The 15,327-nt window shown below is 42.0% G+C and overlaps 2 protein-coding genes across 2 annotated transcripts in view; one reads left to right on the forward strand and one right to left on the reverse strand.

The window, feature by feature from the left end:
- Positions 1–7,238: 7,238 nt before the first annotated feature.
- LOC139408049 (ciliary microtubule inner protein 2C) lies at positions 7,239–10,260 on the reverse strand. Its single transcript, XM_071151875.1, has 4 exons — positions 10,187–10,260; positions 9,811–10,069; positions 9,601–9,710; positions 7,239–7,524 (listed from the first exon to the last, which is right to left on the reverse strand). Exons 1-4 carry the CDS (start codon positions 10,258–10,260, stop codon positions 7,239–7,241), a joined length of 729 nt encoding a protein of 242 aa, XP_071007976.1.
- Positions 10,261–11,104: 844 nt separating this feature from the next.
- LOC139407283 (otoferlin-like) overlaps positions 11,105–15,327 on the forward strand; it is a 126,012-nt gene continuing 121,789 nt past the window's right edge. Inside the window, exon 1 of the mRNA XM_071150925.1 lies at positions 11,105–11,266. Within this exon, the coding sequence (XP_071007026.1) occupies positions 11,188–11,266 (79 nt within the window). The 5' untranslated portion in view covers positions 11,105–11,187. The remainder of the gene's footprint in view (positions 11,267–15,327) is intronic.

Consider the following 15,327-nt stretch of genomic DNA (forward strand, 5'->3'; position numbering starts at 1 on the left):
TGGTCCACATTGGGCCAATGGCAGTTCAACTAAGGTCATAGCAGATGTAGGATCTTAATTTGAGCCAGTTTGCTTCAGCCAGAAAATCATCTTGCAGCAACAGCAAATGTGAATTATTATGTGGATTAAAGTGATTAGATATTTTTTTGTAGGGGTGATACATTTTTCCCTTAGGGCCAATCAAGTCTGACATTTTAAAGTGGAAATTACAAACTTTAGAAGCTTTTTAGACCTCAAATACAATACATGTTGGCATTTCCTGCTGTACAGGATAATTCTCAGAAACAAAACAGTGGTAGTCAGAATTGTTTTGTTGAACAACAAAGGAACCTGATTGGCTGATTATCCCTTGATGTTCAGCGTGAATTTCTACGTGCCATTTCAAAATGGCTGCTGTGGCTTCTGCTACACAGCATGAGGACAAAAAAGGAAGCTTAATTAATTTGAGCAGTATTTCAATCTTCCCGATTTCTCAGTTGGGATAATGGGATAATAAGGAGTACAGCAACAATTTCCATCCCTGGATTGACATATTTTCTCGAGCCATACTGTGCATTCAGAAAGTATTCTGACACCTTAGCTTTTTCAAAATGTTGTTACGTTATAGATTGGAAAGATTGGAAAGCAGCTGCGGTCATCCCTCTTGACCCAAACTGCTACAGACCTATATCTATCCTACCCTGCCTTTCTAAGGTCTTCGAAAGCCAAGTCAACAAACAGATTACCGACCATTTCGAATCTCACCATACTTTCTCTGCTATGCAATCTGGTTTCAGAGCTGGTCATGGGTGCACCTCAGCCACGCTCAAGGTCCTAAACGATATCTTAACCACCATCGATAAGAAACATTACTGTGCAGCCGTATTCATTGATCTGGCCAAGGCTTTCGACTCTGTCAATCACCACATCCTCATCGGCAGACTCGACAGCCTTGGTTTCTCAAATGATTGCCTCGCCTGGTTCACCAACTACTTCTCTGATAGAGTTCAGTGTGTCTAATCGGAGGGTCTGCTGTTCACCTCTGGCAGTCTCTATGGGGGTGCCACAGGGTTAAATTCTTGGACTGACTCTCTTCTCTGTATACATCAATGATGTCGCTCTTGCTGCTGGTGAGTCTCTGATCCACCTCTACGCAGACGACACCATACTGTATACTTCTGACCCTTCTTTGGACACTGTGTTAACAACCCTCCAGGCAAGCTTCAATGTCATACAACTCTCCTTCCGTGGCCTCCAATTGCTCTTAAATACAAGTAAAACTAAATGCATGCTCTTCAACCGATCGCTGCCTGCACCTGCCCGCCTGTCCAACATCACTACTCTGGACGGCTCTGACTTAGAATGCGTGGACAACTACAAATACCTAGGTGTCTGATTAGACTGTAAACTCTCCTTCCAGACCCACATCAAACTTCACCAATCCAAAGTTAAATCTAGAATTGGCTTCCTATTTCGCAACAAAGCATCCTTCACTCATGCTGCCAAACATACCCTTGTAAAACTGACCATCCTACCAATCCTCGCCTTTCCAAATCATTTTCAATTAATAAAATTTGCCACAGGTGGACTCCAATCAAGTTGTAGAAACATCTCAAGGATAATCAATGGAAACAGGATGCGCCTGAGCTCAATTTCGAGTGTCTTAGCAAAAGGTCTGAATACTTATGTAAAAAAGTTATTTCTGTTTTCTATTTGTAATTAATTTGGTTTTGCTTTGTCATTATGGGTGAGGATTTGTATTTATTTAATCCATTTTAGAATAAGGCTGTAACGTAACAAAATGTGGAAAGAGTCAAGGGGTCTGAATACATTCCCAATGCACTGCATCCCATACCGTGTCTACGCTGCTCACATCATGGCAGACGAGCCTTTCCACCAGTAGGGTTCTGATGGACTTACTACCAAAGGTCAGGTCAAAACAATTCTGGCTAAACTTAAAGGTGAAAGCATTCCTATAGGTGATTTCAGTTAGGCCTAACAAAATCCCCAATCAAAAAACTCGAACTGTAGGCCTACATACATATACTGTAAGATAGTAAGACATCCTCTTCAGGATAACTTTGATCGAGATACACTCTCTATCTGTCTCTCTCTATCTCAATTCAATTCAAGGGGCTTCATTGACATGGGAAACATATGTTAACATTGCCAAAGCAAGTGAAGTAGATAATGTACAAAAGTGAAATAAACAATAAAATGAACAGTAAACATTACACTCATAGAAGTTCCAAAATAATGAAGTAGAGGTCGACCGATTAGTCAGCATGGCCGATTAGTTAGGGCCATTTCAAGTTTTCATAACAATCGGTAATCTGCCGATTACTTTGCATTCCAAGAGGAAACGGCCTGGCAGATTTACCACCTGTTACGCTAGTTCAGCAAGGAGTCAAGTTAAGTTGCTAGCTAGCATTAAACTTATAAAAAACGATCAATCTTTACATAATCACTAGTTAACTACACATGGTTGATAATATTACTAGGTTAACTAGTTTGTCCTGCGATGCATATAATCAATGCGGTGCCTGTTAATTTATCATCGAATCACAGCCTACTTCGTCAAACAGAGGATGATTTAACAAAAGCGCATTCGGCGAAAAAATCACAATCGTTGCACGAATGTACCTAACCATAAACATCAATGTCTTTCTTAAAATCAATTCACAGAAGTAGATTTTTTTAAACCTGCGTATTTAGTTGAAACTAATTTGCCAGAATTCTACATAATTATGACATAACATTGAAGGTTGCGCAATGTAACAGCAATATTTAGACTTAGGGTTGACACCCGTTCGAAAAAATACGGAATGGTTCCATATTTCACTGAAAGAATAAATGTTTTGTTTTCGAAATGATCGTTTCACGACTCCCGCCGAAGTTGGCTTCCCCGCCTGTTCGGGTGGTGCTCGGCGGTCTTGGTCACCGCCCTACTAGCCGACCCCGATCCCTTTTTCCTTTCGGTTAGTTTTGTCTCATTAGTTACACCTGTTCCTATTTTGTGAGTTCTTGATTTGCTTCCCTATTTAGCGTGTGGAATCCGCCCCTTTGTTGTGCGGGATTATTTTGGTGTTCACGTTTGTGTCCTTGGTGTTGTTTGTGCTCCGGACCTGTTACCCTGTGTTTTGGGTTGGTCAGTGTTTTGCGCCCTGTGTGTTTGGGCATTTACTTTTGGTGCCGGAATACAGTGCATCTTTCCCCTGGAACTCTCTGCGCCTGTTTCCTATCTACACACCTAGTCAGCCGTGACAGATAGTTTCTGGATTTTATCATATTAATGACCAAAGGCTCGTATTTCTGTGTTTATTATACTATAATTAAGTATATGATTTGATATTTGATAGAGCAGGCTGAATGAGCGGTGGTAGGTGGCGGCAGGCTCGTAAGCATTCATTCAAACTTTACTGCGTTTGCCAGCAGCTCCTACAAATGCTTGAATCACAGCGCTGTTTATGACTTCAAGCCTATCAACTCCTGAGATTAGGCTGGCAATCCTAAAGTGCCTATTAGAACATCCAATAGTCAAAGGTATATACAATACAAATGGTATAGAGAGAAATAGTCGACGCGTCATAATTCCTATAATAACTACAACCTAAAACGTATTAACTGGGAATATTGAAGAACTTGGAATATTAATGACTCTCTGCGGTCATTAAAGATCCCATGGCACTTATCGTAAGAGTAGGGGTGTTAACCCCGGTGTCCTGGCTAAATTCCCAATCTGGCCTTCAAACCATCACGTTCACCTAATAATCCCCAGTTTACAATTGGCTCATTCATCCCCCTCCTCTCCCCTGTAACTATTCCCCAGGTCGTTGCTGCAAATGAGAATGTGTTCTCAGTCAATTTACCTGGTAAAATAACGGATCAAAAACAAAAAAACAAACACCAGCTTTCATATGTTATCATGTTCTGAGCAAGGAACTTAAATCTTTGCTTTTTTACAAGGCACATATTACACATTTACATTCTTCTCCAACACTGTGTTTTTGCATTATTTAAACCAAATTGAGCATCTTTCATTATTTATTTGAGACTAAATAGATTTTATTTATGTATTATATTATGTTAAAATAAGTGTTCATTCAGTATTGTTGTAATTGTCATTATTACAAAAATATATACAAATCGACCGATTAATCGGTATCGGCTTTTTTGGGATCTCCAATAATCGGCATTCAACCTCTGGAATGAAGACATCAGAAATGTAATATTAAGTATATATACAGTGTTGTAATGATGTGCAAATGGTTAAAGTACAAAAGAGAAAATAATGAACATAAATATGGGTTGTATTTACAATGGTGTTTGTTATTCACTGGTTGCCCTTTTCTTGTGGCAACAGGTCACAAATCTTGCTGCTGTGATGGCACACTGTGGTATTTCAGCCAGTAGATATGGGAGTTTATCAGAATAGGGTTTGTTTTCAAATTCTTTGTGGATCTGTGTAATCTGAGGGAAATATGTGTCTCTAATATGGTGATACATTTGGCAGGAGGTTAAGAAGTGCAGCTCAGTTTCCACCTCATGTTGTGGGCAGTGTGCACATAGCCTCTCTTCTCTTAAGAGGCAGGTCTGCCTACGGCTGCCTTTCTCAATAGCAAGGCTATGCTCTCTAAATCTGTTTCCTTAATTGTGGGTCAGTCACAGTGGTCAGGTATTCTGCCACGGTGTACTCTCTGTTTAGGGCCAAATAGCATTCTAGTTTGCTCTGTTTTCTTGTTAATTCTTTCCAATGTGTCAAGTAATTATCTTTTTGTATTCTCATGATTTGGTTGGGTCTAACTGTGTTGCTGTCCTGGGGCTCTGTGGGCTATGTTTGTGAACAGAGCCCCAGGACCAGCTTGCTTAGGGCACTCTTCTCCAGGTTAATCTCTCTGTAGGTGATGGCTTTGTCATGGAAGGTGTGGGTGTCTCTTCCTTTTAGGTGGTTGTAGAATTTAATCACTCTTTTCTGGATTTTGATAATTAGTGGATATCGGCCTAATTCTGCTCTGCATTCATTATTTGGTGTTTTACGTTGTACACGGAGAATGTTTTTGCAGAATTCTGCATGCAGAGTCTCAATTTGGTGTTTGTCCCATTTTGTGAATTCTTGGTTGGTGAGCGGACCCCACACCTCACAACCATAAAGGGCAATGGGTTCTATAACTGATTCAAGTATTTTTAGCCCGATCCTAAATGGTATGTCAAATTTGATGTTCCTTCTGATGGCATAGAATGCTCTTCTTGCCTTGTTTCTCAGATTGTTCACAGCTTTGTGGAAGTTACCTGTGGCGCTGATGTTTAGGCCAAGGTATGTATAGATTTACATGTGTTCTAGGGAAACGGTATCTAGATGGAATTTGTATTTGTGGTCCTGGCGACTGGACCTTTTTTGGAACACCATTATTTTGGTCTTACTGAGATTTACTGTCAGGGCCCAGGTCTGGCAGAATCTGTGCAGAAGATCTAGTTGCTGCTGTAGGCCCTCCTTGGTTGGTGACAGAAGCACCAGATCATCAGCAAACAGTAGATATTTGACTTCAGATTCTAGTAGGTTGAGGCCAGGTGCTGCAAACTGTTCTAGTGCCCTCGCCAATTCATTGATATGTATGTTGAAGAGGGTGGAGCTTAAGCTGCATCTCTGTCTCACCCACAGCACTGTGGGAAGAAATGTGTTTTTTGACTAATTTAACCACACACTTGTTGTGTACATGGATTTTATAATGTCATATGTTTTTCCCCCAACACCACTTTCCATCAATGTGTATAGCAGACCCTCATGCCAAATTCAGTCTAAGGCATTTTAGAAATCAACAAAGCATGAGAAGACTTTGCCTTTGTTTCGGTTTGTTTGTTTGTCAGTTAGGGTGTACAGGGTGAATACGTGATCTGTCGTACAATAATTTGGTAAAAATCCAATTTGATATTTGCTCAGTACATTGTTTTCTTTGAGGAAATGTACGAGTCTGCTGTGAATGATAATGCAAAGGATTTTCCCAAGGTTGCTGTTGACGCATGTCCCATGGTAGTTATTGGGGTCAAATTTGTCTCCACTTTTGTGGATTGGGGTGATCTGTCCTTGGTTCCAAATATTGGGGTAGATGCCAGAGCTAAGGAAGATGTTAAAGAGGTTTAGTATAGCCAATTGGAATTTGTTTTCTGTATACAGTGCCATTTCATTGAGGATACCATCAACAACACAGACTTTTTGGGTTGGAGGGTTTTTATTTTATCCTGTAGTTCATTCAAGGTAATTGGAGTATCCAATGGGTTCTGGTAGTCTTTAATAGTTGATTCTATGATTTGTATTTGACCATGTATATGTTTTTGCTGTTTGTTCTTTGTTATAGAGCCAACAAGATTGGAGAAGTGGTTTGCCCATACATCTCCATTTTGGGGAGATAAATTGTCTGTGTTGTTGTTTGTTTGGTGTTTTCCAATTTTCCCAGAAGTGGTTAGAGCCTATGGATTCTTCAATTACGTTGAACTGATTTCTGACGTGCTGTTCCTTCTTTTTCCGTAGTGTATATCTGTATTGTTTTTGTGATTCACAATAATGAAGGCTTAGGTTTTCTGGGTCTCTATGGTATTGGTTGGACAGGTTTCTCAATTTCTTTCTTAGGTTTTTGCATTCTTCACCAAACCATTTGTCATTGTTGTTCATTTTCTTCGGTTTTCTGTTCAACATTTTTTTATTTGATAGGGAAGCTGAGAGGTCAAATATACTGTTTAGGTTTTCTACTGCCATGTTTACACCTTCACTGTTACAGTGAAACGTTTTGTTCAGGGCATTTTCTGGTAGGGATTGAATTTGTTGTTGCCCAATTGTTTTTTGTTAGATTTCCACACTACATTCCTTCCATCTATAGCATTTCTTAATATTATTCAGCTCCTTTGGCTTTGATGCCTCATGATTGAGCAAAGCTCTGTACAAGTAGAGTGTGATTTTGCTGTGATCTGATAGGGGTGTCAGTGGGCTGGCTGTGAACGCTCTGAGAGACTCTGGGTTGAGGTCAGTGATAAAGTAGTCTACAGTACTACTGCCAAGAGATGAGCTATATGTGTACCTACCATAGGAGTCCCCTCGAAGCCTACCATTGACTATGTACATGCCCAGCGTCAAGACAGGTCATTCACTTAGCACCAAGTGACTCATTTAGCCTAACTTGTAATGGCAACAAGACCTCTTGGTCCAACTATCTGATGAAAGACGGACTCACACACCAGTCTCTTCTGTCTCTGGTCTTTATGTTGGCCTATTGTCCTTCTGAGTCTCTGAGCCTTGCCCACACCTCCCTCTGCTGGTCACAATCTATCTGCGCTCGAAGAACATGAATGAAGCGTTCATCCAGAGACGTTTGGATGCCTGACGGGAGGGCCTGTTCCTGACGGGAGGGCCTGTTTCTGACGGGAGGGCCTGTTCCTGACTGGAGGGCCTGTTCCTGACGGGAGGGCCTGTTCCTGGCGGGAGGGCCTGTTCCTGACGGGAGGGCGTGTTCCTGACGGACCCCCTCTGAGGTTGTCTTAATTGGGGGCTGGTCTCTGTTAGGGGGGGGGGGCAATACTCATTCAGCTTGTACAGCATGTACATCCATTATACAGATGTTTAGTGGAGACTTTCTTAATGATCTTGGCAGTACAGCTATAATTAAATAAGTGTGTGTTACAAATGGCACCCTATTCCCTATTTGGTACACTACTTAGACCATGGCCCATAGGGAAGGTCAAAACTGGTGCACTGTAGGGAATAATCTAGGGTGCCATTTAGGATGTTTCATTTTTTTATTTCACCTTTATTTAACCAGGTAGGCTAGTTGAGAACAAGTTCTCATTTGCAATTGCGACCTGGCCAAGATAAAGCAAAGCAGTGCAACACCAACAACACAGAGTTACACATGGAATAAACAAACATACAATCAATAATACAGTTGAAAAATATATATACAGCATGTGCAAATGAGGTAGGAGAAAAGAGGTAAGGCAATAAATAGGCCATGGTGGCAAAGTAATTACAATTTAACAATTAAACATTGGAATGGTAGGATCTGCAGAAGATGAATGTGCAAGTTGAGATACTGGGGTGCAAAGAAGCAAGATAAATAAATAAATAAATACAGTATGGGGATGAGGTAGATTGGATGGGCTATTTACAGATGAGCTATGTACAGGTGCAATGATCTGTGAGCTGCTCTGACAGCTGGTGCTTAAAGCTAGTGAGGGAGGTAAGAGTCTCCAGCTTCAGAGATTTCTGCAGTTCGTAACTTGGCTTTCAAAGACCTTAGAAAAGCAGGGTAGAATAGATATAGGTCTGTAGCAGTTTGGGTCTAGAGCGTCTCCCCTTTGAAGAGGATGGGAATTCTATGGGAATCTCAGACAATACGAAAGAGAGGCTGAACAGGCTAGTAATAGGGGTTGCAATAATTTTGGCAGATCATTTTAGAAAGAGAGTGTCCAGATTGTTTAGCCCAGATTTAGCAGCTATCTGGATTTGGATGAAGGAGAAGTGGGGAGGTTTGGGATGCAGAAAGTAAGAAGTAAGAAAAGGCCTTAAACAAAGACAGTGATAACAAGTCAATACAGCACTTTTTCTAGTGAGAACATACCAGATAAACAACTTACCTTGACATCAAAGTGTCTAGCCTGCCCCCTAGGTTCTATGTTGTGATTTAATTGCAATTGAGTTGTGTATCTTCCTCAAATCAAATTTTTAAAGCAATAACACCATAAACTCATCGACTGTTCTGTCTCAACAATCTCTTGCCTATACCTCTGCCAGTTACACAGACGCACAGACGCACACACAGACACACAGACACACAGACACACAGACACACACACACACACACACACACACACACACACACACACACACACACACACACACACACACACACACACACACACACACACACACACACACACACACACACACACACACACACACAGAGAGATTGAATTTCTCCTCAGATAGCGTTTCACCCGGTGTTCTAGCAGGTTTCCTGTAATGTTAGATGTAAGGCCCTAAGAGAGTGTTCGTGTCAGGTTTAGAACAAATGTTTAATGTCAGTCTTTAAACGGGTGTGAAACTAAGAAAAAGGTTGTGCTCACACAGGCAGCCCAATTCTGATATTTTTTCCAATAATTGCTCTTTTGACCAATCACATTAGATCTTTCCCATCCAATCTTTTTCAGAGCTGATTTGATTGGTTAAAAAAAAGATCAGAATTGGGCTGCCTGTGTAAATGCAGCCTAATCTCTTGTCATTTAGGATGTGTGGTTGGTCGAATTGTGTATCAGGTTCGGATGGGCACATCATGTAATGCATTTGAGAAAAATATAAGTGGAGAGATGGGCAATTGTAATGTGTGGTTGAGTATGTTTTATTTTGAAATAATATATAAATGTAGTTCATACAGACTACAAGGCATTAACAAGTCCATTGCCAATAGCCTACAATGCGCTTTCTAAAATTGAAAGCAGTTATGACAGTCTAAGTAACAAATATTTTTGTTGCATCAGTAGTATTTTGTTTTAGACGCATCTGTTCACAATAGCACGTAAATGTACATGTAAAAACATTACAGGAATATGTATTGACTACACAACTTTAGATCTTACATCTGCTTCCAGAAGTATTTTTCGCTCTCTTTCACTGGGATGACGAAGTGTTTGAAGGGAAGTCGTTTTCCTGTCTTGTCCTTATAGCGCTCCCGGTGTTTCTGAGAGAGCTGCAAACCAATACGGTTCATGATTACCATGTTATGTCAAATGAGGCATCAAATCGGTATGTTGAAAACAACTCATAGAGAACCCCCATCCCCGTTTCACCTCTCCGAAGCTTTTCAGCGTCTCCTGGCGTTTGAAGTCCACATTGAAACGGGCCCAGTAGGGACTGCGGCCCTGAGCCCGCTGGGCCGACACTAGGAGCCCGCTGTTGGAGAAGATGGACGGGAACATCCCGCCGCGGCTGTACGGGATCGTGCTGCAGGCCATTGCCCCGCTGCGGAAGTCCTGAAAGTATTTGATGGTGGCATTCCCGAATGTGTCTCCATACAAGTACTTTGAAGTTGGAACATAGCCGCAGTATCTTTACAAATGAGAAAGTAAATAAATAACATGCTATTAACTTATTTTATCCAAGCCTACTTGTCCGTAGGCAACTCGTCTCTTATGGTTCTGTCCATTTGGCAGGTGTGTCGCTCACCCGGGCATTAAGGAAGGTGGGATGTAGGTCGAGTTGTTGTGCGTGATAAGCGTTCCATTTCCTCTGAGTGCCATGTTACTGTTATTATCACCCGAACCCTCGAACCACGCAAGACCGAGCACGACAAGCAGCTGCCAAGCACCGGACCAAACACAGACTGACCCACACCTCCAGGCTAACACCAGGCGACCAGAGGACAACAAAGAGTTGCCTGGCAACTGCTCTTTTACTCAGCGTGACCCTGCTGGTCACGAAATAATGACAAAACTGTGCCATGCATATCTGTACTCACATTTTCTTGCGTGATCTAAAATAGGATATCACGTACAAACTATTCATAAGCTTGATTACTATTGAATTAAGATCACATTTTTTCTATTTTTAAATAGATTTGGTCATCTTGAAAACTAAGCTATAGAAATGGCAAATGACTGGCATATATGGAATTGTGGTAGCCTATAGGTGCAATGAAATTGCAATAAAATAAAATTCCCAAACATGTTTAATATGGAATCCCACCGTTGGCCTGCATAGTGAATGTCTTTCTAACAATGGTACATTTTTGTAAAAAAAATCAGAGAATGTAACCGTCCATCTCCAATACCCTGTCACCCTCGCTTCCTTCCGACTGTCAGTCAGAGCGCAAACCGCTGCCTTCACACACGCGCCAGTCAGTCACTGGGATGCGCGAGACCCAGCAGCCACCGAGCATATAGCGCGGGATAAAACGAAAGCTTACCAATAATTAAAGATCCTTCCTTTCTTTTTGTCGAAGGAGGATAAAGCAGATGTTGCATGCGGAATGGAATTAGATTTTTGTTCCACAGAACCAAAGACACAATGAGAGGGTCTAGGTTTAGAGATCACTGAACATTCGGTTTAAACGCATATCAGCAGTACATTCGGTTTAAACGCATATCAGCAGTACATTCGACTTGTTTTGCTCTGTGAAGAAAAATAGTCCATTTTCTCCTGAAGTGCTGGATTGTACCTAACTTGACATGGCTCTTTTAGTCCACCTAAAAACAGTCCGGGACCTTCGCGGAAAGGGGGACAGAATCGCCAAAGTCACATTTCGAGGTAACAAGCGTTTATTATCACTGCAGATCCTTTGTCCCAATACTAGTCATATACTGATTGCGCAGTGCCCGGGGTTTGCGATGTGATCAGTGGGATTCGGTGTGTGAGCCTGTGGACAGGTAAGCCCCAATGTGCTGACGCATCTCCTGTGGTTGCGCTGAAAAGTTGGAGAAAACCCTTGTCTATCTCCGCAATCCCAGGAGGTGATGAGAGAGACACGGATTGTGGAGGCGAGGAGCGCTTTTACGCAAGGGAATACATAATATCCTCAAAGAAATGTATACTGTTTTTATTGAGTCATTTTAATTCAAAACCTATGGTAGGCCTACAACCATTTGGTTTGTCGAATTAAGACATCGTTTTTTAATTGACCGTCAAGTTGAGAAATGTGTTTAATAAAGTCCTATTGATCAAAATGAGGTTGAGACCATATGCGTAATATGCTACCTTTGTTTCACATTCAACAGCTCTCATCTATTCTCCACGGGCGCTCGTTCTCCCAATAATGCGCTCAGCGGAGTTGTATCTCACAATCTCAAACACCATTGATTTTCTTCTCTGAAAGGAATTCGACTCCATTAATGAAGCTCTCCCGTGGCCCTCTATGGCCAACTCCCATGGCCAGGCAAGTCTGATTTGAAACAGATTGGTAATCCCAATGGAACTATTTGGATAGAACAATATATTGTATATGTGGATTTACACACATTTGTGTTCACGGAATTGTGTTTGTGTGTTTGAGTTGCTTTAGCTGGTTGTCTATTTCAGCACCTTGGAGAGTGAATTCTGGTTTCTGAGATACAGTAGCTTACATTGCCTCTGTTGATCCCATAACACCTGGAAGGCTTAGACACAAACATTGTTTGTTTGTGTGTGTGTGTGTGTGCCTGTATGTGTAGGTGCCTGTCTGTGTGTGGGTGTGCATGCATACTTACGTGTGTAAACTTATGCATGCTACATGTGTGTGGACCACTGACTCATGTTCAACTGCTGTTCACATGGAACCCTTCATGTGTCTGTGATTCTTTCTCTCTCTCTCTATCTGTGTGTGTCTGTGAGTATTTCTCTCCCTCTCTATCTTTGTGTGTGTGTCTGTGAATCTTTCTCTCCCTCTATATCTTTGTGTGTGTGTGTGTGTGTGTGTCTGTGAATCTTTCTCTCCCTCTCTATCTTTGTTTGTGTGTGTGTGAATCTTTCTCTCTCTCTCTATCTATGTGTGTGTGTGAATCTTTCTCTCTCTCTCTCTATCTATGTGTGTGTGTGAATCTTTCTCTCTCTATATATATATGTGTGTGAATCTTTCTCTCTCTCTCTATCTATGTGTGTGTGTGAATCTTTCTCTCTCTCTCTATCTATGTGTGTGTGTGAATCTTTCTCTCTCTATATATATGTGTGTGTGTGTGTGTGAATCTTTCTCTCTCGATCTATGTGTGTGTGTGAATCTTTCTCTCTCTCTATCTATGTGTGTGTGTGCCACACTCTAAGCACACTCTCATCTGTGTGTCTATATGTGTGTGCCATCAATTCCAGCATTTTCTTGTAGGGCACCAGGGAACGTGTCAGATCTTTAGCAGCCCTGTCAAGTGTTACATCTGTTCCTCGTTCCACTTGAGTCTCTGCATGTGCTCACAGTAACCAACCAACAACCAACCAACCTATGATAAATGCCTTTGAGGATGTTTTCTAGAATCTCTGCAGATCGCAGTGATAACTCTTTATGACATAACAATAACGAATTACTTGTTGAAAGAAATTCTGCCTTAACTCTTTGACATAACAATTACTTATTACTTGTTAAAAGAAATGCTGTTTTAACTCTTTATGACAACGAGTAGCCCACTTTTTGTAGAGGCAATGTTAGTAAGAGTTTAGATTGGGGCATATGAGAGTAACCCTGCTTAAACAGTACTGGCCATAGAAATATTTTACCAATTGAATAGGACACCTGCTATATTTGTTGGCTGCCTGGCACTGAAACCCTATATTATGTGGCCTGTTGTTCAGTTGAATTAAGGAACCAAAAGGTGTTCGGTTTCTGATCTATTAACTTACGATGTCAGTGAGAAGGACGACAACTTAGCAATGTGTCTCATTTAATGGCAAAAGGCAACACTTTAAAGTGAAACCTGAGTTTTAGTCTGTCTGTCCACCTTCCTGTCCTTTTCCATCTCTCTCTCTCTCTCTCTCTCTCTCTCTCTCTCTCTCTCTCTCTCCTTCCCTATCCACCCCTGTCTCTCTGGTGTTTGAGATGCTGTTGATAGCTCCCTGCCTGGTCTCTTATACAGGCTGTCAGCAAGGCTTCCTGAATGCTTTCAGCTCAGACTGTTTCCTGTCTGGAGAGGAAAGGCTCACTCAGGAAGCCCCTGCCCCACTGGGCATGCCAACCTGTATATCCCTTACAGATGTGGTTAATGGGGATGGCTATGTAAGCTTTGTTACCAGTAACCACAGCGTTAAACATCTCTCCAGAAGGACAAACATAAAGACCCATGTATCCATTAAGTAGATGAAGATGGAGATCATTTAGGATGTAAATCAATGAATTGATCACATTGAAGTCCACATATACTGTACAAGAACCTATACACAAGAATGTGCATACAGTAAGTACATTTTAGTGAATGGTAGAGGACAGTCTGTCCATTAAGGCCAAGTATTTTCCCACATATACTGGCACCACTGTGTTGAATGAGAGTATGAATGTATGAAGTTCTGCTGTTATTTTTATTAACTTCTGGAATCCCTTACCAACGGTATTTTAGAAGGGTGCTGAATTGCTGGCGGTAAAAATACATTTTTTTTCTTCCCCTTTGTTATCATCAGTCTAGTAATTATGTAAGTAGCCCAGGTGTGAAGTTTAGTTCTTTCCTATTCAAATACCAGATACTCCAGCTTGTACTGTAGTGTAGTAAGGTGTTACGCTCGTCGAAATGATCGGATCAAGGTGCAGCGTGGTAGGCGTACTTTTGACCTTTATTATAAATGAACACCTAACAACAACAAAGGAAAACAAATGTAACGTTCGGTAGGCTACACAGAGCTGTACAAAAACAACATCCCACTAAGGTGGCAAAACAGGCTGCCTAAGTATGATTCTCAATCAGAGACAACGATAGACAGCTGTCCCTGATTGAGAACCATACCCGGCCAAAACATAGAAATAAAGAACATAGAGTTTCCCACCCGAGTCACACCCTGATCAACCAAACATAGAGAATAAAAAGATCTCTACGGTCAGGGCGTAACAGTACCCCCCGCCAAAGGTGCGGACTCCATCCGCAAACCTGACACTATAGGGGAGGTTCCGGTGCGGGACGCAGGCCGCGCTCTACTTCTGGCTCCCCCCACTTTGGTGGCGCCTCTGGTGCAGGGACCCTCGTCGCCGACCCCGGACTGGGGACCTTCTCCGCAGACCCCGGACTGGTGACCCTCTCCGCAGGCCCCGGACTGGGGACCCTCGCCGCAGGCCCCGGACTGGGGACCCTCGCCGCAGGCTCCGGACTGGGGAACCTCGTTGCAGGCTCCGGACTGGGGAACCTCGTTGCAGGCCCCAGAATGAGGACCCTCGTTGCATGACGTTGGCCTGGGGGTAGGTTTATGACAGTCATAAATACCTCTTCCCCCCTTTTTCCTCTCTCTACCCTACTGATGTTACATTTACAAAACCCTTGGTTAACATAGAGATTCTGGGAACATCAGAAGGTGGGGGGAAATGAACTATATTCTGCTAATGCGACCAATTGAACATATGCGGTGGTACTTAATGAATATGATGTCAGTTCGGTTGTCATCTGAATTCATTCTCATCAATGATAAGATGACCTAAACTCTACAGTGGAAAGTCTACACATCAGAGTTATCGGACTCACATGGAATTGTTGTTCAATTTAAATGTTTGAATATGAAATTATTCGTGATGGGATGAAATGTGATTTTAGCTTCTAAACTGTGAGATTTGGGTTTTCATAAGATAGTGCTCTGCTCAATCATTGGCCCGCCCCTGTGAAGGGACATGGGCTATAAAACCTTTCAAACACGCCCTCCTCTCCCTTCCTATATAA

Source organism: Oncorhynchus clarkii, chromosome 4, assembly GCF_045791955.1.
Source record: "Oncorhynchus clarkii lewisi isolate Uvic-CL-2024 chromosome 4, UVic_Ocla_1.0, whole genome shotgun sequence".
NCBI lineage: Eukaryota > Metazoa > Chordata > Actinopteri > Salmoniformes > Salmonidae > Oncorhynchus > Oncorhynchus clarkii.

Bases quoted from the DNA above. Each gene is read 5' to 3' on its own strand.
- LOC139408049 (XM_071151875.1), bottom strand. From the start codon at position 10,260: ATGGCACTCAGAGGAAATGGAACGCTTATCACGCACAACAACTCGACC. The intron at 10,070-10,186 runs GTGAGCGACACA...TCATTTGTAAAG, and splicing joins CCACCTTCCTTAATGCCCGG to ATACTGCGGCTATGTTCCAA. The intron at 9,711-9,810 runs GTGAAACGGGGA...ATTGGTTTGCAG, and splicing joins CGCTGAAAAGCTTCGGAGAG to CTCTCTCAGAAACACCGGGA.